Below are 14,673 nucleotides of genomic sequence, written 5' to 3'. Positions count from 1 at the left end.
CATATATTTCCTTTAGTAAAAATGGTAACCACAATAGTTCCTTCTATAATCACTTAGTTTATACTAGCTATATATAATCTAATATTGAACGGACAGTTAAATGGGTGAATCTGCCCTAAGCCCACAACCAAACAAGGAACAGGAAGTAAGGCGGAAAGTACACATCCAACTGCCTATCGGATATTAATTATATATAACCCTTATGTATAAACTAAGGTATTATAGAATTAACCACTAAAGGTCCTTTAAGTTATACTTGTTTAATCAATGTGAATTAAACCTTTTACAGATAAGTTTCCAGTTTCACCTGCTTAATGTTCTATTTGAAAAGTATGTTTTGTACTAGAAAGCGGTATAATGAATTTGTATGCTATGACCTGACCCATACCTGTTATTCCCTATGATTTCTAGGTGTATACAGGATATATATATATATATATATATATATATATATATATATATATATAGCTAAGATCGAATAGAGAGTAGACTGTGTGAATCTGCTCTAAGCCCACAACCAAACAAGGAATAGGAAATAAAGCGGAAAGCACACATCCTACTGTCTGTCGGATCTGATTAATATATATCCTTAATGTATCCATCGAGGAATCATAAAGTTAGCATTATAGGCCCCCTTCTAACTGAATGTACCAAGACCCGACTGTTCTGTTTGTTTGACTTTTGTAATAATGTATGTTTTCCCAAGTTTATGACTATCTTTACTAGAAAATAGTTTGCATTACCTTTTATGTGAGAATATCACTATATGAATGTAATGGGAAAATGAAAGTGTACAATAATGTTGTATAAAGTAACTACTGAAGCACTAACTACCTTAAAACCAATTTGTTAATTAAGGTTAAAATGTGATGTGGTTATAACCATACTGATTGACTAGTATTTAACACGACGACCTGCTGGCGTCGAAACTGATGTGACATTTGTCACCCCTTGGCTTGTCTGTCGGACTGTAGCTAACAGTTGGGATGTGGGATTGTCAGTCCCGTATAGATCTATACACACAATGCCCGCTCTCCTTCCAGGAGACTCTGGTTACAAAACGCGACATAACAAGTATATCGCTATGCCGTGAAGTGGTGGTTTCACATTAATGTTATCTTGTTCTTGTAAAAGTATGTATGTTCCTTTCTGTTCTTGTTATAGTATGTTCCTTTCTGTTCTTGTTATAGTATGTTCCTTTCTGTTCTTGTTATAGTATGAACTGAACCCTTAAACTATACCTATTATAGTTCACTAGTATGTTTGTTTTGAACTGTCCCTGATTTGTAGAAAAGACTCGATTATCTACTGAGTTATGCATGTACTTTAAAACAACGGAGTTTTATAAACAATAATCTAACATCATTTAAAAGAGTTTTTGAATTGATTTGATTATTTACAAAGCATAAGCAATCCTTAAATGTGATGGTTATCACAGGTAAATCTTAACACAATATCATTGTGTTTAACTTGTATTCCCCCCCTTTAAAAGCATTTAAAAACATTTAAAAACATTTAAAAGATTGATTATAGGGGTATGAACTCACCTTATGTGGGTGATTCAACTGAAGGTTCGAATAAGGATGATAAGTTCCACGAATGAAGTCCTGAGGCACAAACGAGTCCTAAATGACATATATTGATACATATAGGCATGTAATTAGTGAATCTAACTACAAAGGAGATTGGGAAACAACCTAGGATGCAAGAATAACTCACCAAAAGAGTGCTAGAAGCAAGTTAGGAGGTTGAAGGGGTGTTCACGACGCAAAGGATGGATAGTTCACGACCCAATGGAGTTCACGACCCAAATGGATGGGTGTTCACGGCCCACTTGAGTGGTTTACGGCCCACTTGAGTGGTTCACGGCCCACTTGAGTGGTTCACGACCCAATGATGAACACATGAAGGGTTCACGGCCCAAACTTGAAGATTCACGGGCCAAATGTGAATAACACTTGAAGATCTAGGTGTTTTGGCAAGTGCTTGAAGATCCTAAGTTGTATTCTAAGGAGATACAAAGGAACGAGGGTGAAAAGAGTGAAAATGGTTTTCTTGATATATGATACTTGAATGAGAAAGGGGTTCTTTGCGGCCAAGAGAAGAAGAAGTGAAGGAAAAATGGCAAAAACTCATATATATACTAAGGGTTCACGGCCTAAGAGGGGTTCAAGGCCACACTTGGGTTCACGGCCGTGAACACTCTTTGATGGGTTTTCTGGTTCGATTGCATTCCTCTAATCCTAAGCTGACACTTCTCAACATCCAATCCTTAAGTGTACTAGGCTTAGAACTCATTAAAATGACCCTTTACAAGGCTAAAAGGTAATAGAAACAAGTCTGACTTTTGATAGATTGGATTGACTTTATAATATAGAAATTTACGGGTTGTCACACATATCATATCAGAGGTAGGGTCCGTTTGGTATACAAAGTATATTGTTTGGAAATATCACTTTAAACACCTCACTAAATACATCCTAGACATCACTCCCGTAAGTAGATCAATCAATATAATGACTTGGAATCACTGATAAATCTTAATTACAGTTCATAATAACGACTATGACTATTATTAAAAGTTACACTTTGAATAAAATAAGTGTAGCTTAACTTATAGAGCTTTTAGCGAAAACTGGGAATTATGCGGAGAGAACTCTGACCCGAAAGCTCTATATCTCAAACACTCTGGCGCCTCGCTAAAGTAGCCGAAAACTAGAAGGTATCGGTGTAACACACACATATTTGGGCTAGTCAATTAATGTATGATAAGCGTTAAAAATGACTTTGTGATAAAATTATTATTTAGGATAAATAATCTTAACCAAAGTTATAATATATGTGACAAAGATTTCGTATATATAAAGAACGCCTAAATCTGACTTCGTGAGAGGAAGTTATGATTTTTCAAATATTTCAGTGTAGCAGTATACGACTCAGAAACCCAAATTAAAATTGGTCGATTTTTAGGAAAAACAATCTAAACGAGAGTTGAAAATCTCTTCATTACCTATCCATTAATATAAAGATAGTCGAGAACGGATATCATATGAGAGAGTTATGATTTTTTAATGAACTTTAACAGTCTAAGCCTGTTAAAAATATAACTTTAAAAATAAAATCAAAATTAGCCGACAAAGTCTAAATGAAAGTTGTAGATCTCCTCGATAGCTATGAGTGGATATAAAAACCATCGAAAATGGAGATTGTATAAATTGGTTATGAGTTATCTAAGAATTCAGATTTTTCCGCGTGCACAGACAGCTTGCGTGGCGCGCGCTGTCACTTCACCTAGAATGTGACATGATTGTATTTTATTTGCACTAGTTTTTTTTATTTATAAAGTCCTATTTAATCTTAACTAGTCTTAAACACAAATAAGCAGTGTACCTAGTTATGTAGTAATATAGTGTAAGGTAAGAAAGGGTGTCGAACACATGAAACGTGATGGTTTAGATCAAATAATTAAAATGTTAATTAAATTAATAACAGTAAAGTAAAATGTGGTTTTTGTGTAAACTAAATTAAACTAATTTTAATGCTCAATCAATCAACGAAACTAAGGAACTAAATGCAAACAATAGATAAGAAGTACTTCCACTAGAATATGAATCCCCCAAGTTTTTATGTTTGATTTATTAGAAGTGCAATGGATTAATAAATTGATTACCGAATTGTAATATAACTAGTTATCTTGATCGTATTTCCTAGTACTAATAGTTAATGAACAACTAACACAATGATCATGCAATTAGTGAACACATAATTAATTAAATATATTCGAACTATGAACGATATGATCTAGTGATTTCTTATCAACGATCATGACAATCAATCTAGGCATAACATGGATATCGAATGCTCTCTAACACAATCAAAGTCACCGATTAATATTATCTAACCCTAGACTTATGATCAAAGTCCTAGTCATACAAACATAATGATCATAGATTCATATGATTCAAGTACATCAAGATAGAATGATCATCTAATCCTGATAACACTCAACAATAAAACACTCAACAATAAATAATAAAAATAATAACTTTAACATGAAAGGTAAAGTAATCAATCGAACACAAGTAAAAACCAAATTCAGTTAATCCTACTAACGAAATCAAAGCACATCAAAAAGGGTTCATCAATATCTAGTGAAAGTAATTGTTTTTACACAATATTCAATAAAATAAAGAAGAAAAACATTACCAAAAGAATGCAAGACGCGATCACCAAGCAAACACGAAGTGAAATTTCGATGTATTAGCACTTGAATCTTTAAATCCTTGCTCTACTTGAATCTCTAGCTTTAAAATCGACCCTTGGAGGGTTTTCCTCGTGAATAATCGCAGTCCTAAGGCCTCCACCTCATGGAAATGACCTAATGTCCAGAATATATATATTTGCCAAACTATGACCACCACGACGTGGTTAAGAGGCACCACCTCGTGGTCTTCATGAATATCCCGTATTCTCCAAGTCAGCTCAATGATCGCGAAGTTCCCATTTACCACGTCGTGAGAGTTGGATTTCATATTTTGGCACAAACACGAAAGTCGTTCAAAATTTTGTCTAGTTTTTAGATCATTTTGAATCGACTTAATTGAAGTTACGAGTCATGAGATATAGTCAAAAAACTGACGAGGGGTCAAGCTGCCAACAACATCCTTTTTGTGTCTTTTTCAGCTTCGTTCTCCTCCTTTTGCATCCCAGCTCCCATTTTGTGACATCCTCTGATTTTCAGAACCAGTTAAAATTTTTCTTTACTTTTTAAAAATCACTTATTTGTATTTGCGGAAAATCTCAGTACAAAAGATCATTTTGATTACAAATGTTTGTTTCCAAAATGTTAAAACCCTAAGGATGTCATAATCAATACATATATATAAGTTACAACGTAAAAACCGGATTGTCCTGAAATCTATTGCAGGCTATCTCTTAATTATTCATCATCCTAATTAAGTTCCAATAACTTAAGTCTTAATACATGTGGTGCATATAAACTGAGTGGTCCAGGTTGGGAAACCTGGTGAGATACATAGGGATTTCAATCCCATAATATTTTCATGATAATATTCCTTAATTATCAGACCTGCAAAACCAACGGTTATGAAACATCCTTAAAACAAGACCAAAAATTTCATTTTTGATTTAAGTAAAAACAGTATTCCAAAACATTGTTCATACAACCCAATAAAATAAGTATGTCAAACATCATAAAAATCAAAGTATGTCCTATAAACAGAATCTATATGGTGTGTGCGATGCAGTCAACCTGAGCTCTTCCCATTGGAACTGGAAGTACCTGAAACATAAACTAAAAACCGTAAGCACAAAGCTTAGTGAGTTCCCCAAGATACCGCATACCATACATATCATATACCGGCCCCACCCACACTCGCATAATGGGCTCCGCCCAATGAGATACGGGCCCCGCCCACACTCACATAATGGGCCCCGCCCAATGAGATATGGGTCCCACCCACACTTGTATAACGACCCCCGCCCAATAACCATACATATACAAGCACATACAAGTATCACACACACAACGAGTATACTAACATAACCAATCAAGGATCGGCTTTGGTGCCTTAGACCCGCTAAACCTAGTGAGGAAACTCACATCGATGCTGAATCTCACTGAAATAAATCCATAGTTGTTGTCCTGACGACTCCCCAAGCTAACAGTACAAAATAACACCCAGTTAACACTTGGGTTTCAATCTATATCCAATAATCCAAACTTGGGTTAAAATGACCATTTTACCCCTGACCCAATATGATCCAAAACCAATGCCCAAAACCAATTGTTCCTCCAAGGCCCATTTATGACCCAATTTTCCAAATTGGGTCCAAACCTCCAATATGGGCCTTACCCCTAGGCCCAATAAATCTCCTTAGTCCAAAGGCTCGATTTCAGATGGCCCATTAAGGCCCAAAACAGCAATGTCCAACGAAGTAGCCCATCCGAGGCCCAAAAGACGCAAAGCCCAATCACTGAGTATGCGGGGCGTACTCAGCTGTACGTTAAGCGTACATGTTGCATGGCTTGTACGTTGCGTGTACGAGCTTGTACGCCCAACATACTCCTCCATTAAGCCATTTCTTCCATTAAGCTCTTAATGCTTAAGTCTAACGGTCCAAAACACAGATCTGAGTCCCAAAGAGTATAAGACAAATGTCGTCTTTGTAGTGTATTTGTATAAAAAAAATGGATAATTTTTATAAGAGTTGATGATTTTTATAAAAAGTGTGGTAAAAATGATGTATAATTACTTAATTTGAATCATCTAAATTCAAATTATTATAAAAATTTTTATCATCAAAAAATAATAACACATTACACGAAAGTTAGGATGATTCCTAATTCTTTTCGTTAAAGTTTGAGTGTTTAAGTCGGGTATAAATCTGGCGCATTTGGTGACGAATTCACCAAAAATTTGAATATGTAACATTTGTTATGAAATTGTCATGCAATATACGGTTTATGAACTCAACTACATTGTGTTATGAATATTATTTATACCTAAATAATATATAATTGAATTATCGAAATTTTTTTACGTTACTAACCCTAGTTAGGGTTTATATTCAATAATTAAAAAAGAGAGGTACTTTGAATTATAAGTTGCCAATAGTACATTAGTAACATTAGGGAATATCACATTTCTCCTAAAGTTCTAATACGAGTTGAGTTGACCTGGTTGAGTCTTGTTGACTTTGTTTGACCAAAATTGACGGTTTTCACACTATATTATTTTCGAAAATCATAACTAGGGTTAGTAAACATATCTTTGAATGTTATGTAGTAATAACAACAAAAAATCCAAGTCTTCTTGAACCTTGAGAGCAAGCATCACAAATGTCACACCTCTAGTAGATCACACTCAAACTAAGCAAGAGGATGAGAGAGGAGAGAGGAGAGAGGAAGCTTGAAATTTTCAGCTTCTCTTCTAGGGTTTCAGGTGGCCGAAAATGTGAAGGGGTAAGGCTCTTTATATAGGTGAGGTAGCTTAGAGCTAAAGCTAGGGTTTTAGGAGGAAACCCTAATTCCTTAACTTAAGGACCAAGCAGCCCAAGAATCCCCATCCAAGAGCCCTTGGACGAAAATTCTAGGGCCTTCCTAGAAGTTTTCATCCAACCTCTTCTAGGGAGGTTCTAGAGTCTCTTTCCTCGATTATCAATAAATTGCTAATCAGCCCCTGCACTTTTAATTAATTCAATTAATCCCAAAATTAATTCCAACTAATTTCTGATTAATTATTAATTAAATAATATGATTTCTAATTAATATTTTATTTTCATAATACATTAGTAAATCATTTATTTCAATTTATTAATCAAATAATAAATTCAACCTCTCTCCAAAAGTCATCATGTCTAGTTTCTGGTTATGAGGGCAACCCAAAAGGATTGTGCTACTATCAATTCAAGTATATACCAATTATAGTTATGGGCTTAGACACCTAATCCAACAGTCTCCCACTTGGATAAGTCCAATAATTGTAGTTGTCGGTATAATTTTAAAAAACTGATTAGCAAATTATAGCTCTCAAAGCCGCTGTCGAACTCTTACCGAGTCAGTTACGTGTCCTGAGATAAGTGATCATATAATCCTCCGTTTTGCAAGATATCATGTGGACAAACGACATGGAACATAATCAATCTCATTGTCCAATATTTGGTTTCCCGATCTCTGATTTGTAATGATAAAGAACTACTAATCGAACACATCAATTTTAGTCTTGGTCGGGCCCGACATTATAAGTCAACACCAAATCATCGAGGGGACCAAGATATCGCTTTTCTCGTTAGGGAAAAAGGAACAGATAAACTTTGACTTATATGCTTTCACTATTTACTCATCAAATCATGCACAACAATACGTTTTATAACATCAATTTTGCTCCTTGTTTGTTTATATGTCGACATATGGTAGTGGTGGGTTGAGGCGGTCCTGCTTTGTGCTGTAGGCTAAGATACCCGGTGTGGGCCGACTGTAAATTGGTAGGCACGGAGGCTCGGGAAGAGCGGTTTGGTTGAGGCGACAAGCCAACAAACCCTGGGTATTCCAGCCCGATGGTTGATTGGACTCGTTGCATGTTGTCATTCCAGTCCGAGGACTGATTGGGCCTGGGCATTCCAACCGGGAGGTTGTGGGCCGTTATGCATGCTTGTATGTTTATCGTATGGGGTATTTTGAGTGAAACTCACTAAGCTTTGTGCTTACCCAGTTGTTTTGTTGTTTCATGTATTATCGGTCATCATGGGAAGGCGAAGACGTGACTGTACACATTCATCAGCACAATGAAGATTCCTACGCTTTACTATTACTCTGATTTTTAATAAATGTATCTGAAATAAACGTTTTCTTCATAATGAATTTATAATTGGAACGTTTTACTTAAATAAAAATGAAAATTTTTTGTTGTGAAAATGGGACGTTACAAACAAACTATTTCAGTCGATTTGTTTTCTATTTATATTACTCTGTTTTATGGTTTAAGATGTTTTAATATATAGATTATGACATATTTTTATATAATTATTGGTAAAATGATGCTTCTTTTATTGTTTCATTGAATTTTCTAGAAAAACCCAAAAAATCGGATATCCAAATTCGAAGTCGAAATTTTGGATACAGATTGGTATATCACTAAGAACTTGATTCTCTATCTTTCATCCTAAACTTGTTTATGATGATGTTTAGTGAGTAAGTTAGATTGAATTTGTTGTAGAAAAGTCTTCTTTCAACCTTTGCTTCACCCATCCGGTTGTTAAAGATTCAACCTTTTTTTTTAACATCCTTATAATGAAGCTAAATTGAAATGAAACCTGACCTTAGGAATCATAGATAGGTAAAACTTAAGCATACACATCATAAGTTCACTATGGCTCAACATGATTTAATGAGATTAACAAATGAATGAGTTTTACCCCTTAACCCTTGAACGCCAATGATGGCTGAGAATCGTAGAGGTGTTGTTGTTCAATGTGGCCTTGTGGGAAGTAGACGACGATTTTCCCTTTCTCTGGAAATAAAATCTGAGTACAACTCCAAACAACACATATCATCACAGAATCTAAATAATATATATAACATAAAAAGAGGGGCATATTTTTTTATTTACTTAAACGGCTACACACCCTCTAAATGTGATAGGGACATTTTGTACAAAAAGTTGAAACCACAAAGACACAAGGACTATACTCGTTAAAAAAAGAAAATTAAGCATGCAAGTTTTTTTTATAAATCATGGACCATTTATATAATTTTGTCTTCTAAAGTTCTAATAATAGTCGTCTTGAAAAATACATCCAATTAAACCCCTTTGTACAGTAAAACACCGACTATAGTGTGGCAATTCTGTCATTCCCTTCTAGCGTACGCATTCTTGATTCCCTTATCCAATGGCTTACCCGTAATAATATCAAAGATCAAGCCCAGTTTCACTACATGCAATCACTTGACTCTTGCCCACGCTTTAACTTTGCCATTCATTATTGTCAGTTTGAACTCTGAATCACACTCACTTTGAATGCTCCCCAAGTCCCCATTTCTTCTTCTCCTTCCACACGTCATATTTTTTCAAATCTCCATTTTCAGTTCCGATCTCGACTAACAATGTTATTTTCCGGCAAAACAACCTCCACCGAAGACAGTATTAGTCTCATTAACTCCAAAACAACAATACTAGGGCAAAAACTATACGTCGTCATCGCCGTTACAGTAGCAGGTATCGCAGTGGTTTTCCTACTGATCTTCCGCTTTCTTCTTCATAAACATAAATCGAAACGTCGTAATAGAAGAATGCTAGTCAATCAGGGCTCAGAAGTGTTGCATTTGGCGTCGGAAACGGTGAATGTCGAAGCGAACATGAAATGCTTAGATCAAACTGATGAGAAATCGACGAAATCATTAATTAGTATGTTTGAGATGGATGATGATGATGAGGGATACGAGAGTAAACTGATAATCAAAGTTGTTGAGGGGAAATCAGATGATGATACATCGCCATCGGGAAGCAACGAGTCGAGTACAGGTACGAGTGGGAGTGGGAGCGATGTGGCGTCATCTTCGGTCTCTGCGGAGAGTTTGAAGAACATTGGTTGGGGGCGATGGTTCAGCTTGAACGAGCTTGAAATTGCGACGAATAGATTTGCAGCGGAGAATGTGATCGGAGAAGGAGGATACGGTGTTGTGTACAGAGGAGTTTTACACGATGGTTCCACGGTGGCGGTGAAGAATCTTCTTGACAACAGGTGAGTTTTTTATTTTGACTACGGCTTTCAAAAAAATTAAATTATTTGGATGTTTATTTATGATTTATCCGATATTTAGTAATATTAATAATCTGTTTGAATTTATTTTCTTGAAAAATGATAAAGATAGTTTTTTAGATCTAAGTTTATATAGTTGACCATTGTCCTAATTTAAGTTTTTCTACTAGGTGCCAAAAAAAAGTAAATGGTATCTTTATTAATCTCTTATTTCAAGAAAAAATAGTAATGGAAGTATGGAACCAATATATTGCTCTACAAGTCTACATCGACATTTCAACCTTTATATTAGGAAATAGCAATATAATTATTTATTGGTTTCCTAGAATTCTATAGGCCCAAAGCCACCTTATTAATTAATTAATGCTAAGAGGTTTTTGGATAAATAGTTTTTAGTTTATTAGCTTATTGCTTATTTGCTTATTGTGGTGAGAATAAACATTTTTTTAAAATGTGTTTGGATTAGCTTATTGCGGTGGGAATAAGTAATAAGTAATAAGCAATAAGCATTTAAGTGTTTGGCAAAATAAAACAGCTTATCTGAGTAAAATGAGCATTCCCCCTTGCTTATTAAAATCAGCTTATTTTGCTTATTCCTACCGCAATAAGCTGATTTTTAAAGACTCCTATCCAAACACTTAAATTTGCTTATTGCGGTGGGATTAAGCGATAAGCAATAAGCAACCTATTTTTTCCCTATCCAAACACCCCCTAAATATATGAGAGGCGAGAGCTGAAAAATACTACTAACGTATATATTTTGATTTTTGAATAAATATATGGGCCAGGTGACCGTTATTAAATAAACGTTGAAATATTTGATTTTGATATAAAGAATACAACAAAAATTTGACAACTCAAATATCCTGCTACCTTTTACTTTTTCTACTGGTGGATCAAGACAAATATCAAAATCATGAAGATGAGATTAAAAGAGAAAATAAAATTAATGGATTCCAAATATCATCATTTTATATAAATAGAAAGATTTGTAAGAGTAAAAGGTAAATATTTAATTTCTCTAAGAACATGATTATTGTGATCAAGACATCTGATGCACACCCACAAAAGTAAAATAATATTTTTTTGTGGAACCGGAACTTAATGACATTATCATTGTTATTGGCTTATTGCAATTTTCATTTTCATTTCCTTATTTGGATCTTTTGCCTTTTGGGGAACTTGATTTATGGTGGAACCTCTTAATCTATTATTAGTTTTTAGCTGATAAGTAACTGCTTTCGTTAAAATTTTATATTTTTATATAAGTTACTATCAGTAACATAGATGTCTGAAACTACCATATATTTTATACTAGAAACTAGTAAGAGGTACACTTCAATTTTGAAAGTACAAAACTTTCAGATGTGCATTATGAGCAGATCTTTCATTATAGAGCTATGGAATATTGAAGATAATAATAATTTTCTTTTAATTTCAAGAGAATTTCCTATATATTTGCTTAAAGTGTGAATGACTTTTAACAAAATAAGTTCTTTATTTGCTATATATGACCAAAATTAATATGAGTGTTACATTGTGTAGGGGACAAGCGGAAAAGGAATTTAAAGTGGAGGTTGAAGCCATTGGAAAAGTAAGGCATAAAAACCTCGTTGGTTTAATTGGATTTTGTGCAGAAGGTGCTAAGAGGTACATTGTATAACATTGTTACATTTTATAATACGTTATGGTTGCATTATTATCTAACTGAGATTGTTCAAGGCTGTTTCAGTTTTTCTCCTATTAACTTCTGTCACTGCAAACACAGGTTGCTTGTGTATGAGTATGTTGACAATGGAAATCTGGAGCAATGGTTGCATGGAGACACGGGACCCACCAACCCACCTCTAACTTGGGAGATCCGCATGAAGATCGCCATTGGGACTGCAAAAGGGTATATGCTATTTACATATTTCATTCTATTATAAGTTTACAAAAAGTTGGAACTCTTTGCACAATATCTTTATTTGCATAGATTCAAGGAAACTTTGTAATTTGTTGCATACATTTCATTTATATTAATATTATATATGATTTTGTGGTTAGATTGGCGTATTTACACGAAGGGTTGGAGCCAAAAGTTGTTCATCGTGATGTTAAATCAAGCAACATACTCGTGGATAAAAATTGGAACGCAAAAGTAGCTGATTTTGGACTTTCCAAATTACTCGAATCTGGTAAAAGCTATGTGACTACACGAGTAATGGGGACATTTGGGTTGGTTTCTTAATTTACCCCATTAATTCATCCCAAATTTCTACCTCAATTTTTCCAAATTCTTATTCTTCATGATCCACAGATATGTGTCACCTGATTATGCAAGCACAGGAATGCTTAATGAAGGAAGCGACGTGTATAGCTTTGGAGTTTTACTTATGGAAATAGTCACCGGAAAGAGCCCAGTTGATTATTCTCGACCACCTGGAGAGGTACAATTAAAATTACAATTTCAAAATTATCATTTTGGTTGATTGACGAATATGCCCTTGTTGGTTGTATTTAGATGAACCTGGTTGAGTGGTTTAAAGGAATGGTGGGGAGTCGTCAAGGGGAGGAGTTGCTAGATCCAAAGATCAATGTACGCCCTTCTCCAAGAGCTTTAAAAAGAGCATTGTTGGTGTGCCTTAGATGTATAGATATGGATGCAAGTAAGCGTCCAAAAATGGGACAAATTGTACACATGCTCGACTCAAATGAATTTCCTTTTCGTGGAGTAAGTATTTTCTTTCTTGTACTTGTCTTTATTTATTGTAAAATGTTAGGACTTAATGAGTTGTTTCGTGACTTTCTCTATTATGTTAGTCTTTTTGCATTAACTTAAAAAAAGACCCATTATATATCACAGAAAATGCACAAATTTAGTCACCTTTCTTAATCGCTTTTAAAGAAATAGCCAAAATTAACCAAGTCGCAGTGGGGTCATTGCGAAATGCACTATTTATTGTGGAATTGGTCACCATGTTTAATGCATTTCCTTTTCACTTTTCCTCAAATCTCTCTCAACCTAAGATTACACTTTGGCAATATAAAACTTCCTTTTATTGTGAAAATGGTCTTTGAAGATCTCTACCATAAAAAAAACATCAAAAAATGTTTTCCAAATAAGAAGTCGTAATTTTCATAAATTTTTTCTATAACTTTTTTGCGGGGACCATACAATAGTATATTTCACAATGGCCAATTGTGAAATTGTCAACTGCTTTTAGAAAAAAAGTGAAATCTTGGCTACTTTTTGTAAATTGGCTATATTTTCATTTTAATTAAGTTCATTAAGTTTAATAGAAATAGCAACTGAGGTCATATTCATTACTTATAGGAACATCGGCTGCCTAGGGACACGACGATACCTCGTCCAAATGCACCTGCTACTTGTAAATTTCCTTTACAACCGGATGATGATGAACAAAGATCGAATTTGAGATGATTCTTTGTATAGTTGAAAAAACCCATGGACACAGGAGAGTAGGTATACTAGGCTACTTGATTCCATATTTACAAAATTTGGCATCGTTTTTGCGCATGTTACATTATTATGGAGAGACAAACATTTTGTTATTCTTTCTTGCTATTAGACACGAATGCCAATGCTACAAGTATTGATATGTAAATATGATTAGTTATCTCTTTTCTACTCTCAGGTATGAACTTGATCATCCTTTATATATACTAGAATCTGAAGGTCATTCGAAATCTAATGTACATAATGATGATCATACATCACAAGAAGATATACATTATTGTTGTATGTCATTTTTGCAACAAAACGTGAACATATTATACATAACAATTCATTCTTTAGAAAATGTGAGGTTGAGAATTCCATTCCCTCAAGTATGGATGTTGTTATAATACAACAATATTTCATATTTTTTTTATCAATTTGTATAACAATGTTCGTTTTTATACAATTATGTAATGGTGTGTTTAAAATAGGACCAATCGAGAAACTAGGTTTTTTTTTACTCTCTGCTAAAGGAAATTAACAACCCCATCATAGTTCTAACTTAAACCCGCCACTAGTTGAAGAACTAATTGTCGTTGAAGACCAAAGGTAGTAAGCCGCTACATTAGGGAAATCGTCCATAATAATGTGAGAAAACTGGTTCTCTAGTACACAACACAAGAATTTTTATTGTCCATGAAAATGTTCATCAAGTCGAGGTGTGTTGCCATGGATTTAGGTGCGATGATTTGACGGAGAAGATTTGTAACAACCCAATTTTTCAAAAGAAAATTTTCATTTTTAATAAGTCAAATATTTGCCACAAACCATAAAAACCCCAAATACAATTGTTTTCAATTTAGTAACAATAACAATTTTATTCCAAAACATCAGAGAGTCCCACAAATGCCTGAGAGAGAGTGCACGTCGCGTCATCAAGCCTTGTCCTT

At 34.5% G+C, this 14,673-nt stretch overlaps 1 protein-coding gene across 1 annotated transcript; it reads left to right on the top strand.

Annotated features, from left to right (window-relative positions):
* The first annotated feature begins 9,494 nt into the window (after window positions 1-9,494).
* LOC145115707 (putative receptor-like serine/threonine-protein kinase At4g34500) lies at window positions 9,495-13,901 on the top strand. The gene is made up of 7 exons (XM_079052060.1): window positions 9,495-10,263; window positions 11,827-11,931; window positions 12,050-12,175; window positions 12,328-12,498; window positions 12,581-12,710; window positions 12,785-12,994; window positions 13,598-13,901. The coding sequence occupies exons 1-7, from the start codon at window positions 9,626-9,628 to the stop codon at window positions 13,703-13,705; spliced, it is 1,488 nt and encodes a 495-aa protein (XP_078908186.1). The 5' UTR covers window positions 9,495-9,625; the 3' UTR covers window positions 13,706-13,901.
* The last annotated feature ends 772 nt before the right edge of the window (window positions 13,902-14,673 follow it).

Source organism: Lactuca virosa, chromosome 5 (genome assembly GCF_052849685.1).
Source record: "Lactuca virosa cultivar CGN04683 chromosome 5, Lactuca_virosa_CGN04683_v6, whole genome shotgun sequence".
Classification (NCBI taxonomy): Eukaryota; Viridiplantae; Streptophyta; class Magnoliopsida; order Asterales; family Asteraceae; genus Lactuca; species Lactuca virosa.
The sequence above is the reverse complement of the archived record's forward strand: the minus strand, read 5'-3'. Positions and strand labels throughout refer to the sequence as shown.